The 18876-nt window shown below is 40.9% G+C and overlaps 1 protein-coding gene across 6 annotated transcripts in view; it reads right to left on the minus strand.

Moving 5' to 3' along the window:
* Positions 1-18876, minus strand: part of CLIP1 (CAP-Gly domain containing linker protein 1) — a 156602-nt gene that overhangs the window by 71202 nt on the left and 66524 nt on the right. For 3 of the 6 annotated variants that reach the window (XM_030217857.1, XM_030217854.1, XM_030217853.1), the window contains exons 8-11: positions 18777-18837; positions 11496-11600; positions 7706-8650; positions 2534-2650 (exon numbers count right to left, since the gene is read on the minus strand). In XM_030217857.1, the coding sequence (XP_030073717.1) occupies positions 2534-2650; positions 7706-8650; positions 11496-11600; positions 18777-18837 (1228 nt within the window). Of the gene's footprint in view, positions 1-2533; positions 2651-7705; positions 8651-10332; positions 10360-11495; positions 11601-18776; positions 18838-18876 lie in introns of all 6 variants that reach the window. The other 3 variants (XM_030217859.1, XM_030217856.1, XM_030217855.1) reach the window with 2 other exon arrangements.

The raw sequence follows: 18876 nt of genomic DNA on the forward strand, positions 1-18876 counted from the left end.
CCAAAGTGAATATCAAATGACAGTATTTTGTAAAAAAGTTATCCTGACTGGGACACAAAGCCTAAGCGGGTATAGTGAACAGCGGAGAAAGAAAGAAAATTTGCAAAGTGCTGAAACCTAACTGGGACACTAAAGGGGAAGGCGGCACTGGCCCTGCACGAACACTTACACAAGATAAAATAATGAAACGTGAAAAATGAAGATGAAGACTACAGAGGAGAGAGACACATCCTCACCAAACCAGTCCAGACCCTGAAGGATATAACAAAGCATGCCTCAAGATGGGTATGACCTGAAAATCCCTGCCTTCAGAACTTCTGCTCTGAATGCAGTTTCCATTCGCACTCCTACTTCGAGCTGGTAATGTTTTGCAAACGTGTGAAACAAACACCATGTCATTACTCTGCAAATGTTAACCAGAGCCACCACGTGCAACTTCGCCCAGGCGTCAATACACTCCTGGTAGAATGTGCTTGGAGACCCTTAAGAGGCTGCTCTACTGTCAAGATATAGGCAAAAAGAATTGCCTCTTTAAACCACTGGACAATAGTGGCTTTAGAGCCCAATTAACTTTCTTGGAACCTCCAAAAAGAATTAATAATCTGTCTGACTTTTTGAAATCATTGGTTATTTCAAGATGTCTTAGAAAAATCCAATGCACATCCAGAAAATGTAAGGACTTAAAATTCATCTCTCCACATTCTTCCCTATGAAAAGGAAGATAACTTGGCTCTCATGAAATGACACCCACCTTTGGGAGAAAGGAAAGCACCATTTTAATTAAAACTTCTGCTTATGTGCACTGAAGAAAGGGGTCTCTGCTTGATGAGGCTCGATACAACTGCTCAATTCAAAAATTTCACTTTTTTTTTTTTAAACTGGAACTTAAATCTCGGAGGTACCCCTCGTTCAGCAACTTGGCCAGGAGGTGTTTCAGAAACCTGTTCAGAAGCTACACGGTACACCTATCAAAATCTGCTGGAGGCAAAAAAATACTAAGGAGCTAAGGATGCATGATGCCCTTATAGAGAACAGCTCACAGGACTTATTCTCTGTCTCATCTGCTGGTTGACAGGCAGAACCCACGGTTGGGGTGTTAGTAAGCAGCCAGGTTAGCAAGGGAGCCCTTACTGCCTCCTGGTAAGGGTTCCCCCAGAAAATGGCCGAGCGGCAAGTTTGTACTTACTGCATTGCCATTTCCTTTATTTAAAATAATAATTAAAAAAAAAACCACACCACTGCGGTAAACAGGGGCCTCAGTGCATGGCAAATCCACGTACTGATGCTACCACAGGGCCCCTTTCACTGCAACTTTGTAAAAGGGGCCCTAAGGAAATAAAATGAATATGCTCATATGCTACTACTATGTAATAAGATGCTTTAATATGAACCAACAGGCTGTGGGATGCTGACCTTCAGATTTGTAAACAAAGACAGATCCCACAGTCTGCCTACCAGCATTTACTCTATTCTTGTAAAACTAATATTTTTCAGTGTTATGTTGTTAAAAGTTATGCCAGAATTTTTATTTTTAACAGACTAGCAGATCTTCTCTATGCATCCTTCATCTGCAACACATTTTATTTCTGTAGCAAGACACTGTTCTTTCAAATGAAAATGCACGTAGCGCCAGCCTCTAATACCAAAGAAATGTCCAACTGAAGCCTGACACCTTACAGACTGGTAGAACAATGCCTGCTGGAAGACCCCAAAAGTTAAGGCAAGTATTGCTTTCCTAAAAAGAAATGTTCCTCCTTCCTCTCGTTCTTCTTACCTGACCTTTTTCTTATTTTTTTAAAATTATTTTATTACACTTATAGCCCACTTATCACCTAAGCAGGAAACGGCTAAAATTCATAAACACATACAGCAACATTTTGATAATGAATTGGCCTTGCCCATGTACATTTCAGAAACATGCTCTTATGGCATTGTTTTGCCTCTCCTCACCCTCATCTGTATTTCTTTCTGAATCCTCAAGTCTATAATTCTTCTGCCATACCAGGAGTGCCCTATACACCGTCCCCCATTTCTATATATGGTGCTCAAAACTGAGCGCCAAGATGTGTGCCCAACTAATTGGCTACCGAGTCAATTAATGTCAATAATTGTGTGTTAATTAACATTAATTGGCACCAATTTGAATTTGCACTACATCTTGATACACACTACTGAATAACTATGTGCGCCCAAATTCCATAGCATGCAACCCAAGAGATGGTGCTGCCATGGGAGGTGCATGGGCGGGTCAGCGTGTCCCTAAAATTTGCATGCAGTGTTACAGAATACCAGAGATGTGTGCTCAAATTTGGCACTGAGAATTACACCTGGTTGCAGCAAAGGCATAATCTTGGTGCCCAACTCAATGCTATTCTATAATGGGTGCTCAACCATTTACTGGATCTAGCCCTTTACATCTTTCTCACCAATATACTGAGCAAGCAGTTTCAACGTACAGTAAATGCCATCGTAAGCTTGAAGCTCATTAGCTGAGTAAACCACTCCATATGCAGATTTCAAACAATTTACTTACCCAATCCTGAAGTTCCTTCTCCAAAGAATCCTTAACCTGACTCTCAGAAGCCAATTGTTTCTCAAGACTAACAAGCTTTTCATTCCGTTCCTGTAGTTCTTTGGCTACCTCAGATGCCTAACAAGGATTATGATGCAAAGTAAAATGAAATAATAGAATGGAGGATAAAAAAAATCCAAATTTCAAGTACAAAAGAAACTTAACATATCTGATGGAAAAATAAAACATCGTAGCCAAAAACCTAATGACAAAATGGTACAAAAAAACAAAACAAAAAAAAAATCCAAAACAAAACCCACAGAACAAAACTTAACCTTTAATTTTGTCCGTTTTAGCTCTATAAAGCATGAGATTTCTTAATTATGCAGCCAATCAGTATTCTAATTGTTTAAAGACAAAATCACCATGAACATACAGCAGACTTTAATCAAACATGTGAACTATGTAGAAACAGACAATGCTGGCAATTTCATAAATTGGTGACTCATTTTAGGTACCACAAAGGGCTTAGCACCAATTCTATATCAGCTTAAGGATGCACTCGAATCATAATAGAATATTAGTGCAAAGCTGCATTGGCACGCCAAAGTAAGGTGTGCCTAGTTATGACGAGTCATGGTTGGCATAAGGGGGCCCTATGTTTGTCATGCAAAGCATGCAACTGACATTCTATAAGCTGCATGCCTCACTTGGCGACACACCATGACATGCTATGTTCCACTCACGTGTACGTCCTAAGGTCATTGCACATAGAATAGTGCCTAGAACTTACCTGCACAACTGTCAATTACTGTTGCCAATCACATGTGCAAGCGCTAGTATTCTATAAACTAGGTGCACTACTGGTGCCTGAATTTAGGCACTAGCCTTTAACACAATTCTGATTCTAGGGGTTTATAAACTGTAAGATAGGTATTTAATTTTCAAGCTAACTAGGTGGTTTAGGTTCTAAAATTCTGTGTATAATTAGTAATTCTGTATTGCAACTTTTAGTTTTAGGCAAATGTTTACATGTTTTTAGTCATTTAAAATTGCTATACATCCTCTAATCTCAACTTTTTTTTATCCCAGTAGACTCTCTCCAGCAATTTCACACACACTCTCAATGCCCTTTCTCCCACCATTGGGCTGCAGCAGCTCCCTCAAGATGGGAGCAAGATGTGAACAGCGGATTTGGATAAAAATAAAGCAATTTTGCTGAGACAAAATGTCATTGGCCTTGCAAGACCACACTACTCTCAGTTAAACAAAGCAGGGCACTAGGATTATACTGATCAGTTAACTGGCTGTGATAAAACCCACCTAATTCTACTAGATGAAGGATTAAATCTCATAGTGACAGTCAAAGAGAGTTTGTTCACTTTTAGCAAATATTCAGTATAGCCATCCAGCATCCTGATTTATTTCTGGGAGATGGAGAGGGAAAGATTCAGTTAAGAGACTGTCCTATATAATAATTTGCACCTCCAGCATTCTGAAGCTGACTGCCAGGAAGTTGAAGCCCGGTTCGTAATGTCTGAAGCCTTCTGGTGACGTCACCGTGTTGCCTGGGAAACCGCAAAACGTCTCAAGCATGAGGCGCCAACGGACACATTACGAACCGGGCTTCAACTTCCTGGCAGTCAGCTTCAGAACGATCAAGGTGCAAATTATTATAGTAGATGAGAAAGGCCGCAGAAAAGGTAATTAGAAAGTGGTTCATCAGACCCTGCCAAAATAAGAGCAGAAATACTAAGTCACACACATTCGGCTGCCCTCATGCTCTCCATACGCCAAGCGCCCCTCTTCACAAGCATTCGACAAACCATTCAGGAACCAGGACCAGTCTCCCCTCACCGTGGTCCGCCACCTCTCCCTTCTTCTTTCACTCTCCCCAATCCAACATGTCTCCTTCTCTCCTCCCTGCCCGCAATCCAACACCTCTCCTTCAAACTGCCCTCCGGTCCCGTCAAACTCATACCTGGGATCGCCCACTACCAGCCCCGCAGCTTTCCTTCTTCACTGCCCTGTCCCCTCTGACACAACTTCTCTCCCTCAGAAGCTCCCGCCTGCCATGCCGAAAACAGAAAGTCGCCTCAGAGGAAAGCACTGCGTGCTGGACTCTGGAGAATTGAAAAAGTTGCATCAGAGAAGGGCGGGATGCCGAAAAAGCTACTAGGCCTATTGTGGCCGATCTGAAAAACAAGTTCGGTACAGAGCTACAGGGGAATGTGGCTTGTGCGAGAATCCAGAGGGGATAAGTCGCCCCAGGAGGAGAAGCGTCGAGAACCCCGCAACAACAGGGAGGAGGCGCTGCCCTTCCCCAGATCCCCCGCCAAGCTAGATTTATTGCTCCGGGAAGAGCAGGAGAATGACTTGCCTGGATCGCTCTGCCTTCGCCCTCCTCCTCATCGCGGTGGAGGGGGGTCCTGGAACTCGGAGGGAGGGGGCCTGGAACTTGGAGGACGGAGGGAGGGGGGAGGAGGAGGAGGGGGGCGGAGGGGCGGCAGAGGGGGAGCGGGTCCTGGAACTCGAAGGGGAGGGGTGCCTAGAACTCGGAGGAGAGGGAGGCAGGTAAGGGGCATGGAACTCGGAGGACGGAGGGAGGGAGGGAGGGAGGGAGGGAGGGGGCCCTGGAACCTTGCTAGTGCCCGTTTCATTTCTAACAGAAATGGGCCTTTTTCTCTAGTTTCTCTATAGATCATTTTACTTTAAGAATACTGTTCTTTCATTCTTCAATCTAATTTAAATGGACACTGATAGCCCCTGCCCTCCATCCAGCCAGCTGTAGCAGTGTAAATAAGAGGCCAGGGTTGAAGTCTGTTACTCATCAGGGCTCATATAATACAGGAAAGGTGATATGCTTGAGCCCCCAGAAAATGCACATGTTTACACCCCTCCCTCCTGCTGCCCACAGCAGTGGGGAGCGGGTGGAGGGACTTGACATATCTGCTTTTCGGGGGCTCAAGCATATCACCGTTCCAGTGTTACCTGAACCCATGTTTACCAGTTATATATTATTACAATTTAAATTTCCAATATTAATGCATATCACAACAGAATATTTTCCATACTTTGAAATAACTTAGTATTTTGGCATAGGATGAAGAGATTTCAGATCAAAAGCCTATTATTTCAACTGATGAATTCAAGTATTCTCTACCTAAAAATCTCTATTACAATTGATCCTCTGTCTGGAAATGGTAAATTTGGAATAATATTGAATTAAGGTAAGAGTTAGTCTAGTGGAATAATTTAAGGCACAATTTCATCATGTTAATCCTGCAACCAGAAGCAACTTCCTGAGACATTGCTTTAGTAAAATAGATTAAGGACAGCCAACATGACAAAAGGGTGAACTTGCTGGAAACTATGAATTCATGGTTCGATCTCATAGCTTATTGAAGCCACTATAATGGGTTCTCACACATCCGCTATCAGTGTTCCTGAGGGAAGACGTTTGGGGAAAAATAAATAAAACATTTTTTTTACAACTCTGATTGGTGTTATTCAACTCAAAGCTCTCAAGGACCCTTAACTGTCTGTCAAGAAAGGTGGCGAGGGTTGTATTTGCTGCTATGTGCAGGTGTCCTCTAGTTCTGTAGCCTTCTCATTTTTGTAAAAGGTGTTTATGAACATATTATATTCAAGTATTTAATTGGCTGACTCGTACCTCCCATGTCCCTCCACTCCGCCAAGGAATACATATTTAAGTCTTCAAGCCTACAAATTTTGGTCGCTTTCCTCCAAGAACAATGTTTTAAAAAACAGAACAACAAAACAATGTTGAAATCTCCCCTTACTTATACAGTCACCATTTACATGATGTGCTGCTCCTCAGCCAGACTCCATCTCAGCACTGCAAATTATATTTTAAAATATATAGGCCCTGATATTCAGAAAGTGGGAGATAGCTGGGCTGTCTCCCGCAGTCAGCAATAAACCCGGATATTCAGTGCAGGCCCATTTCCGGCGACTGGCACTGAATATCTGGTTTAACCGGCCACGCTGAAATTCAGCACTGGCTGCTTAAAGTAAGACTGTCCAAAGTTATTTTAGCTATTGTGGTAGCCAAATATGGCCACCAAACTTGGCTGGTCGGGTTTTAAAAATCGGGGGACAATCTTTAAGCTGCTATCCGGCGGTATTCAGGGCCGGATAGCCATTTAAGTGCTGTTTTAGCGGCCTTTTAGTTTTAAACATCAGGCAGCTAGAGAATGGAGTTTAGACTAAGGAAGGAGATTTTATTTAAATGGGTGGATGTGGCAAAGAGAGGGTATTGTAACACGGCACCCTGGCCATCAAGGCACATAGGTACATATGTTACAACATATATGCTTATGTACCTTTATAAAAAGATTTTTCCAGGGAAGGGAGAAACATACATCTACATCTGTTCAAAAAAAAGTGTAATTATAGATGTGCACATTTTCTAAAATAACTATCAATGTGATTTCTGCCCTGGCTCTGCCTATTTTCTGCTACCAGAATTTTTACACTAAACCGTGCAAGTAAAAATAGGTGCAGAGAAATCATAGCAGCTACTTCTACAATTTTACAAGAGTCTTCCTAACCATGTAGAACACTGTCCCTTATAAAATTATTCCCCAAAAGTACATTTCTTAGGCCAAAATACTTGAAAATATAAGAAATACTTCCTGGAGCTAGACAGCTAGTTCAGATTCAGGAAATTATATACAGTTCAGATGAACAACATCAGAGAGTACTGATTTTTTAGCTTTTAGGGAAGATTTATTTAAGAATTATTTATACTGATCCCCAAGCATATGTGGTTGGCAAGATGAAAAGCAAAAAACAATACAATTACTGTCTGCAGATTTCCCCCTGAAGTGTGTTTTTATTGAGACCAGAGCAAGAAATCAGAAATCCCAAACAAATGGTATTTATCCAGGAATGGTATTTTCCCCCTCCCATTCTGTGCCAACAGGAAAAATATTTATTGAGTAGAGTACAAAGTGTCAAAAGAAAATAGTGCCCTATCACAGAGTGACTACATAACAGGAGTTGAAAGATTGGCAGCACAAGTCCTCTACAGTTCTACAGAGAGAAATATCATGCTTTAAGAGAGATTCTCTAACGGAGCAGTCATTTTAATGAACACTGCTTAAATTAAAAACACAAAATTAACACAAAAGTGAATTAAAATAAAATAAAAATATGCATGATACAAACCTTGCTACTCTGAGAGACCATCTCAGTTTCTACTTTCTTTATCTGTACCTCTGCTGCCTCAAGTTTCTCCTTAAATGTCTGAATTTCCAATCTACCTTCAGAATCAGCTTTCTGTAGTGCATCAAGGTTTAAAAGCTTTTCTTCAGTTGCCTTGATCTGGGCTGTAAATCGATCAATAACCTCTGTTTGTTCTTCGCACTTTACTTGCAATGCCTGTAGTTCCTTTACCTTTATTTCACTCTCCTGCAGTTTGTTTAAAGCGTCTTCCATTTCTATCAAGTGCTGTTCTTCGGCACCTTCCAGCTTGGATCTCAAAGCTTCTAGGGCTTTTTCTTTCCCTTCTGTGGCTTCTAAATGCTTACTCTTCAGAGCATCAATCTCTTTAAGCAGAGCAGATCTCTCGGTATCTTTGCTGATTTTTAAATTCTCCATTACATTTTGATGTTCTAACTTAAGCTTTTCCAACTGTGTCTTTGTCTCAAAGAATTCAGCAGTCTGGGTATCCATACCTTTACTGAAAGAGGACTTAAGTTCCTCCATTGCTTCTTGATGTGAAACAACAGCAGACTCCAGTTTTGATTTCCAAAGATCTATCACATCTGCATTCTCCTTGTTGGCATGATCCAGCTTGCTTTTCAAAGTTTCACTCTCTTTAGAGACCTTTTCCATGCTAGTTTTCAATGCATCAACTTCTTTTTTACGAGTCTCTTCGATATTTTCTAAACTTCCTTTCAGTTTGTTTATCTCATTCTGATGCTCCTGGTTCGCTAAAGCAATCTGTTCTTGCAAACATGTAATTTCTTTCAATAGTGAAAGAGATGTGTCCACATCTCCAGTTGGTTTCGAAGACTCTAGTCTCTGCTGAAGCTCTGCAACTTCTTTCTCCCGCAGACTTAGGTGTTTTTCTAACTCCATGATGCGAGATTTCTCAGAAACTGTTGCCACCTAAGATCAAAATCATTTAAAAAAAGAAAATGTTTATATTTCAGACATTAATGCTGTGTATCTAGAAAAACAAATTAGCACATAAGTTAGTAGGGAAAAATCTTCAAATCACTGAATTAAACCTGTGTAGGTAATTCATCATCAGCTTTCTGGAGTCAACACCACGACAGGCCAAAGTCTGAAAGAATTTACAAATATGTGGATCCGCATCAATTTTTTTTTCCTGTGATACATAAGAATATTACTGGACAAAGAAATAAATTTTGAGAGTATTAGTTGCCGTACATGTAATGGCTTCCAATGGCATTTGATGTGACTGCAGAAATTTGATGCCAGTTTTTACTATTGCAATATCAATAAAAATTATGCCTGAAAAGAATATTTATTTCTGAAACACACATTTCCAAAAGCATTTATAACCTGATTTATTAAGTCTTTTTTCCCCTCCTGACACAGATGGGGGGTGGGGGAGAACGATATAGTAAATTAAGATGGGAGCATTTATTTAGAGCAATATGCTTTAAATAAATAAAATTTGATCCTCCTTTAAACTTTGCGGCACTATAAAATTAGAATCAGAATTTTATGTATACACCACCTTTATTGAAGGAGGGTTTAAAATAAAAGATATTATTCAGTGTGAGATGCAATGTTATCTAATGTTCAATATTACCAGTTGCATCAACTTCAAAATAAGTCACACGTGACACAGATACAATATGTTACTAGTACTGTATATATGCAAACTGGGTACAATTTTCACTAAACTAGCAGCAAAGCATACAGGCACTTTTCTTACAGTGTAACTCAAGTCAATTTTCAAAGAGAAACCTATTAAAACACATGCAAAACAAGTGCAATCCATTCCTGTTAGAACATCTTTTTAAAAGAATAAGTTAGTAAATGCAACCACAATTAATATTTCGAACACCTGCTTTCTACTCATCATCATGACTACAGCAAATAGACAGAAAAATGCAGAATCGCACAACTGAACACTAAAAATAAGACATTACAGATCCACTCATTTCATGAATTGCTCTACGCTCATACAGAAAAAGGGATCATTTTATTGTCATTGGCTGGACTAGAAAAGGCAGACAATGACAAAAGTCAGGCATTAAACCTTGCACTAGAGGCAGAAAAGCATGGGCAGTATAACCCATTATTAAAAACTAAAACCTAAGAATGATTAGAGGCTAAGACATGCTGTACGTATCTTCAGTCTTTCTCCACTACACATTTTCTACTTGTGCAGCTGTTTGTTTTTTCAAATCACACATTTCTCATGCACATAAGAAAACAGGAGTCACATTCTGAACACTGTTCCCTCTAAGCTGAGTGGGCATCCTCCACCTTTAGTCCTGCCAGTGGGGGGCTCTGTTTCACCATTAGATTTTCAATAGTGAGGGACAGGGTAAGCTCTGCAGGACTCCAGGGAACTTGTCTGTCCCTAGCAATTGAAAACTCAATATTGAAGCACCCCCCCCCCCCCCCCGCACCTCCCCCCACCGGCAGCAATGCAGTTGGAGGACTCCCTCTCAGCTTAGAGGGAACAGTGATTCTGGACAGTGCAAAGTAATGCAATGATCCCTAGAGTACACAGCTGTAAAAAGCACATTCTATCACTGCAATCGGTCAAAAATTCATCAGCCAGGCATGGGATCTAAACAGATACTTACCTTTACAGAATGAGGGCTTGATTTGCCCTGAAAACAACACAAAGCAAACACAAACACTAAAAAAAAATGTTTTCTATTGCCTGGATGTTCATTAAAGCAAAAAATGTGGATGTGGCGAACAACTAGAAAGTGAGCTACAATTACCTCTGCTGGGAATATCACAATTTTAAACACATATACCCAGGGATTATAAATTTCATGGAAATGCATTCTGTGCAACTCTATTCAAGTAGGTTCTCCTGTTTTGTTTCATTTGTGAAAAACTCATCTTAACACTATAGCTCAGGGCTTAGTATTTTAATTCTAGAAAATGAAAAGTTGTACAAATTTATAAAAATCTACCAACATGTCTTCATACTTCATGAAAGCCTGTGTGTTACTATAGAAAGGTAGAGCTAAAAACTACTTAAGCAAAATGTAATACAACGACTGGTTTTGAAGTGAAATTCACTCTATGCCTAAAAAAAAGGGGGCAATGCAGCCAGATCCTTAAAAGATCAAAAAGGTTCTCAATTTCAAAAGCTGGGATGCTGCAGATAAGGAACTCAGGAGAAGCAAAATATTCTGAGCACCACCAAAATCTCTTATGCTAAAAGACTAGTAAAAGTCTTTGTGGTATTGGATCAAATACCAGGCAAGGGGAAGGATGCATTCTCTGGATCATTAGGAAAAAAACAAAGGCCATGCAAAATGAATTCATATAGCCAGTTTATCTAAGCAATTAGTGTAAGCAAAATGTTTGCTCACTATACCTACTATGAGATAAAAAAGCTACAATTGTGCATTACAACAAGAAAAAAAGCTATTTGCAGCAACACAGTAAAACTAATATTTTGGATTTCACAAATCAAACCAGATTTTTGTTAAAAAAAAAAAAACCCACACATTACCATTTACAGATCATTTTCAATCCTACATTAACATTTGAATATTTCCTTACCTTTTACTTTTCTGGTCAGTCTTTATGAGACTATTTAAGATGTACATGAGTTATCGGTCATGTTTTAGTCCTGGAAGTCATTTCCAGGTCAGTTTATTAATGCAGCTCTTGGTCAGCTAATGGTAATCTCTTTTTACAGGACTTGCACCAGATAGTGAATGTTTCACCAGGAAGTGTTCATGTTAAAGCAGGTCTTGTGTATTTAAATAGTGAAAACCATTACCCTAGTGTCTTCTAACTCCCTCTGGAGCTTGTCAGCTTTGGTCTTTTCAAAGAGCAGGCTCTGTTCAAGCTCCTTAATGCGGGCATGCTCCAGTTTGGTCTGCGTCTGTTAGTAAAAAGGGAAAGGAAGAGAACACAACAGTGCCACCATCACATGCCAGCATAAGAAGAGGGAGCCATGCAGGCCGTGCTGCCAGTACCTTCCACCACTCATGAGCAGAGAGAATGCAATGGGTAATGTGTACAAGGAAGTGCTTGGGCGAGGGGGTGAGACAGAGAATGGACAAGTGAAATGCAGAAAAGAGAAGGAAAATCAAAAGGGAAAGAGGAAAGAAGGTGATCATGCAGCCAGTATAAGTTACATTGATAAGTAAAGAAACTATCAGCACAAATTAGTTATTATTTTCAAAAGCTATAAACCCCTTTTTCCTCACTGTTACCTAAAGTTTAACCTCAATGCAGTTTTTAGAATATCTTTCCAGAAGAACTTACTAAAAACTGTCATTTTCAAGTTTTCTAGTGGGTGATTTACTAAGAAGTAACTAACAATTTTTCAGATCATAAGAATAAGGGACATGATTCATTCTGTGACCTTAAACAGAAATGGATTTTTCAACATAAGACATTTTTCCCTCTTTCCTGAGAGTAACTGTCATCACACTGTTCTCAGAGCGTTCCATGGTAAAATAAACTGTTTCACCCATGCTAGAGGATCAACAGGGCATATGAAAACAGCTTAATAAAGTTCCATTGGCTTAAACAAATGGTACGACAAATTGTGTAATGAGGAACTACTCTCAGGAGGAGAAGTGATCTATGGAAACATGTACCCTCTCTTTTATTCACTACTCCTTCATTCACACAAGTGTATATCATGAAGTATTAGCTGGCCTCAAGAAACAATGTTAACTGCAAAACTTTACAGCCATCTACCTGAAAGCGAAGATACTTACCTATAGCAGGTATTCTCCAAAGACAATGGGCTTTATATTTTCAAAAGTGGGTGATGCCGACCCGTGCTGCCCAGTTCGGGACTTACGAAAAGCATAAGCGAGCTTTGCGGAGCATGAGATACACTCCACCACGAGAACACGGTCTCCTCAGTTTAATACTACAGCAAAAAAAGTAAAACTAAGAAAGGAGACAACTCCAAAGGGAGGTGGAAGGGATTGTGAGAATATAAAGTCTGCTGTCCTCATAGAATACCTGTAACAGGTAAGTATCTTCGCTTTCTCCAAGGACAAGCAGGCTTATCTGTTCTCACAAGTGGGGAATCCCTAGCATCCAGGCTCACCAAAAACAACAAACACTGGTCAATGGGCCTCGCAACGGTGAGGACATAACACAGATTAACCAATCAGAATGAGCGTGCAGCCCGGAACAGGCAAATGAAGGAGAGCTCTGGAATGAGAGGGCATATGACAAAGTTAAGAGGGAATAGGCTCAGGAGTAACCTAAGGAAGTATTATTTCACAGAAAGGGTGGTGGAGGCGGTGAAGTCGAGGACTGTTCCAGAATTTAAAAAGGCATGGGAAAAGCATGTGGGATCACTTAGGAACAGGAAGAATTAGGGAGTACAGAGGATGGGCAGACTGGATGGGTCATATGGCCTTTACCTGCCATCATGTTTCTATGTTTCTAGAATAAAATGGGCCTAGGAGGGTGGAGTTGGATTCTAGACCCCAAACAGATTCTGTAACACTGTCTGCCCGAACCGACTGTTGCATCAGGTATCCTGTTCAAGGCACTAATGTGATGAGAATGTGTAGATTGAAGACCATATTGCAGCTTTGCAAATTTCTTCAATGGGTTACTGACGCAGCCATGGCTCTGACATGAGCCATGACATGACTCTGTATGGCCAGCTCAGCCTGGGCATAAGTGAAGGAAATGCAATCTAACAGACAATTGGTGCATTTACCGATGGCGAGCCCCCCATCCTGTTGGGATCAAAAGAAATAAAAAGTTGAGTGGACCGTCTGTGGGGCCTGGTCTACTCCATGTAGTAGGCCAATAATCTCTTGCAATCCAAGGTGTGCAAGGTGCTTTTATGAGGATGGGGAAAGAATGTTGGTAAGACAATCGACTGGTTCAGATGGAACTCTGACACCACCGGCAGGAACTTAGGGTGTGTGTGGAGAACTACTCTGTTGTGATGAAACTTAGTATAAGGTGCATCCATCACTAAGGCCTGAAGCTCACTGACTCTACGAGCTGAAGTAACAGCCACCAAGAAAATGACCTTCCAGGACAAGTACTTCAGATGGCAGGAACTCAGTGGCTCAAAACGAGCTTTCATCAGCTGGGTGAGAACGTTGAGATCCCATGACACGGGTGGAGGTTTGACAGGTGGCTTTGACAAAAGCAAACCTCTCATGAAGTGAACAACTAGAGGCTGTTCAGAGATGGGCTTACCTTCTACACATTGATGATAAGCACTAATTGCACTAAGGTGAACCTTTATGGAGTTGGTCTTCAGACCAGACTGGGAAAGATGTAGAAGGTATTCAAGCAGGGTCTGTGTAGGGCAAGCAAGGGGATCTAGGACCTTGCTCTCACACCAGATGGCAAACCTCCTCCATTTGAAAGAATAGCACCTCTTAGTGGAATCTTTCCTGGAAGCCAGCAAGACCCGGAAGACACCCACTGAAAGACCCAAGGAAGCAAATTCTAGGCTTACAACATCCAAGCTGTGAGAACCAGAGACAGGAAGTTGGGATGTAGAAGAGACAATGAAGATACATACCTGTAGCAGGTATTCTCCGAGGACAGCAGGCTAGATATCATCACACATGGGTTGTCGTCCGCGATGGCCCAGGAGACCGGAACTATAACAAAATTTTTAGAAGGATCCAGAAGAGCGCGGTGCGCACGGGGACAATGCACCGCGCATGCGAGTGACTTCCTGCCGGTGATGCCCGCGCGCTTCCCTCAGTTTCTTTTTCTCCATGCTGCGAAGAGGAGTTGTGTGTTTCGGCTGCTCTTCGTTTTTTGCCCAGGTGAGTTTTTACATTTATCGCGTCCCTTTTTCACCTCTTTTAACTTTCGTTTCTATTCATTCTTCAAAAAACAACAGAAATTTTCCCTTATTTTTTTTTTTTAGATTTTTCTCAATTCTTCAAAGTTTTCTTTCTTTTTCGTTGCGACCACCCTTAGTCCGCTCGGCCGCATTTTTTCCCCCTTTTTTTGTGCCTTTTTAATAGGCACAATCGAGCCCGATCATCTTCAAACTGGTTGTAAGCTGTGTAAGTTGATGGAAAAAAAAAAAAAAGGACCCAGGTGGCTCAAAAGGCTCAGCGCGAGATGCTTTTTCGGAGTTGGTCCGGTCCTTCGACATCTGCATCGACATCAAGGGAAACAGCACCAGGAGTTCAGGTAATGGCTCCCAAGAGCCCACTTCGAGCTGGGAGCAGCGAGGCATCAAGTGGGTCTCCACCCGTCTCGAGGCCTACTGCTATGCAGGCCCCCCGGGACCGACCTGAGTCAGACTCGGCCCCGAGGAGGCGTGAAGATTCCACGTAATCCTCATTGGTACTGAGGAGTGCCGATGACGGGCGTCGAGTGAAGGCGAAGAAGCATAGTCATCAATCTCCTTCTAGACCCATCGCCTGTGAGGAGGTCCCCGCCCTCGGTACTGCTTGTGGTGCCAGAGCCAGTTACCAACCGTGTTGACTCCCCCTTGACCTCGGAAGCTTCGCCGGAGTCCAGGCAGGCGTCAAAATCTCGGCATCCCCCACGAGGACATTGATCCTCGACGTTGAGACAGGCTCAAGTTCGGGCAGCTCTTAAGGAGCTTCTGTCTGATACCGAAGAGGATCGCTCATGGGGAGAAGAAGAAGACCCCAGGTATTTTTCGGAGGAAGACTCCTGTGGGCTTCCTTCTGATCCTACTCCACCCATTGAAGTTAGACAGTCTCCGCTTGAGAGTCTTACTTTTTCATCTTTTGTACGGGAAATGTCTAAAGACATTCCATTCCCTATGGAGGTTGTGGATGAGCCCAGGGCTGAGATGCTTGAGGTCCTGGATTATCCTTCTCCACCTGCAGAGGTTGCAATGGCCCCCCTGCACAATACACTCAAGGAAGTGATGTTGCGGAATTGGTCTTGCCCTCTCTCTAATTTAGTTGTCAACAAGAAGTCTGAGTCCCAGTACAGAGTTCATGGTGAGCTTGTGATGGTGAAGGCCCAACTTCCTCACGATTCCATGGTGGTGGACTCTGCTCTCAGAAGAGCCAAGAGTACTAGAGACTATGCCTGCATACTGGGGTATCATAAGTGAACACTGGCCACGGATCCCTCTTCTCTGAGGCTTTGAAGCGGCCTCTCTATCCTCTGAGCTGACAGGGGATACTCAGAGCCAGCACAGGTCCTTCGCATTGCAGCAAATGTTGACAGTGAATAGGAGTCACACAGCTACTGCCTGACCCATATTACAAGAAAGTTGTAAGTGTTACATTTTATGAATTCCAGAAAGAAGCTCTCTTTGGTACTACAGCAAACATTAGCAGTACATTTGAGAGACTGAGGTTATACTCCACATATCCTGGGTTTAGGATTGAGGCTTATTCCTGTCATGGTATGTGCAAAAATAACCCATTTGGAGAAATTGCTCCCAGAAAGGTCTTCTTAACACATCTTTTTGTTTGGAATACTTCTGTATAGCTACCTTATATAAACTGTAAGAAATACAAAAACAATGAAGGAAATCCTAGGTTTTGGGGCATACTAAATATTTTTATCCAGTTAACCACAGCAAGCCATTTATGGAGACCGACTCCTGTAACAGGGACCCTCAAAACACCAAAAGGTGAACGATATATGTATTTGGGTTTTGTGTTCCTGTCTACTGATTCATTGTATCTTTTGCTAAATATGCAATGGTGTTTTTTTTTATATTCAGTGATATGTTGCGTTTCACTTGTCAATAAAAAGATTTTTTTTTTTTTTTTTTAAGAAAAGGCAAATATTTGGGGGAAGGTGGAAAAGGAAAGGAGCTAGGGTTGAATATGCAGTACAGACACACAAAGGAGGATACTTTATGCAGATACACTGCTAACTTACTGCAAGTATATTCTGGAAGAGGAAACCCAAGTCATTCAAGTCACTGAAGCAGCTTCTTTGTTGAAAAAGATTTACTGTACTTCTAAAAGTAATTTGGTTGGAACAGTGTAAGGTAATGAGCTTTCACTTTCTATTGCACCTTAACTATTATAGTGAGATTTCTTGTGTGAATGGAGGAGTGAATGAGGAAAAAGAAGAATAAAAACGTCCTTCATCAATATGGAACAGAGTTTTGTTCCAAAATCACACAAATATTTAGTTTACTTAAGATATAAATTTGGAATTCCTGTCCTTTGAAACTGCTCCCTTTTAAAGGAGCACTATCCCACCAACATTATGAATGGGTTTACATATGTAACAAGTAGCTACTTTAAACAAAAGGTATTTCTGGAAGCACTTTCTTAAATAAAGGGGTTTACAGAGTTATCATTTAGTTCATTATATACATTTATTTTGATACACTTGTGTCACAGCTCCAAAAGCAACATGCATATAAATATAATGAATGTTTTAAGAACTGATTATTCAATTAGTGTTTAAGTATAATTAAGCATTTTATTGGCATAGGTTCTGGAGCAACATGGTATGTCTCCACACTGAGCACCTTCAGAACTACCTCTTCACCTGACTTACGCAGCACTTTCATGGGAATACAGCACAACAGCTGGTAGAAGCCGAGGCACTAATGCACGAGTCCAGCTTAAAAACATTTACAAGTTAGCTTACAAGTATACTTCAAATATGTCTATAAAAAATTGTGTGTGTTTTTTTTTTAAGAAGGAACACATCTGTATTCTCATGGACAAGACAGAAAAAAAACATTTTTAAGGGACTTTCAGCTAAATAAATGTAAAAAGAAAGTATGAATGACAAAACCTAAAAGCTGAACTAAAATCCAGTAGGCTATGTGAATGGGAAACTTACTGAAAAGGCCATCAGTTTTTCTAATGGTTTAGATAGATTTACATGGTTCATCTAGGTTTATATAGAAAGAGATTTATACTAAATTTTATGATATTCATACTCTTCAGATCCTGGGAAACTGGGTTCAATTTCCTCTGCAACGCCATGTGACCCTGGGGAAGTCACTTAGCCCTTTACTCCCCCAGGTACAATATATACTACTTAGACTGTGAACCCATTAGGGACAGTGCAAGTACCTGTACAATTGTATGTCAACCACCTTGACTTGTGCTGCAGTATATCAAATTAATAAACAACTCAGATAACTGAAAGCATACTTAAAAACGGGAAGACATCCAACATTTTCCTTTCATTTAGCCTAATTTATAAAACTGGCAGTTCTGGGGGGGGGGGGGGGGGGGGGGGGGGGGAGGAGAGGAGAATACTGAATCGCTGCTTTCTTATAAGATTTTTTCAAATATTATATACTGTAGCCACCAAACTGACAACACATTCAAGAGATATTACGTGCTATATACATCATTTCTACACTTATAGCAGAATTTTAACTAGATAAAATGTTTAAAAAATATGAAGTTCTATGCTTACATGGCAATTATGAGGTATATTTTTAGATAACTTGTGCACAAAATTATTCCATATTTTTATTTATAGTTTCCTCAAATATTTTATACCACCCCCCAAAACTATATCATTTTCTAGAAAATGCCAGATATTCTTCACAACTCTGTGACAGTAAACTGCCAGTTTTATAACACTTTTAATTAAACTTATATTCAGATATGTTTTTGAAAGAATTTAAAAAGCAACACCGAGGCTAATTTTAGAACAGTGAAAAGGATGGAATTTGGCCCATAAATGATTATTCTGCCACCACTGCAGCCACCCACCGATAGCAGCCATGTTGAATAAACCAGGTAGTTTAAGACTTTGTTTGCACACTGGGGGGTCTTTTACTAAGCCACCATAGCATTTTTAGCTCACGGTAGAAACCAGCTATGGTAAACACCGAGATGCTCATAGGAATATAATTGGCATCTCGGCATTTATCACCAGCTGATTTCTACCGCGAGCTAAAAACGCTACCGCGGCTTAGTAAAAGACCCCCTGAAGCTCTTCTTTCATTGTTAGACTACAGCAAAACAAAAGTCTTCATGAAGTTGACCTATATCTTTTAAGGATCCCTGTTCATTGTCACAGGTATGTATAGAATATTAACACTTCTCCACCCTTTCTTAACAGAAGCTAACTATCCTGCATACTCAGGCTGCAAGTTACAAAGCTGGGTGTGTTTTACCTCTAGGTCTCCTTTGGTAATGGATTCTTCTTCTACACGGAACTGAAGATCCTCTACCCTTCTGTTAGATATAAATTAAAATAATTTTGAAAGAGTCTAA

This window comes from Microcaecilia unicolor, chromosome 11 (genome assembly GCF_901765095.1).
Source record: "Microcaecilia unicolor chromosome 11, aMicUni1.1, whole genome shotgun sequence".
NCBI classification, from domain to species: domain Eukaryota; kingdom Metazoa; phylum Chordata; class Amphibia; order Gymnophiona; family Siphonopidae; genus Microcaecilia; species Microcaecilia unicolor.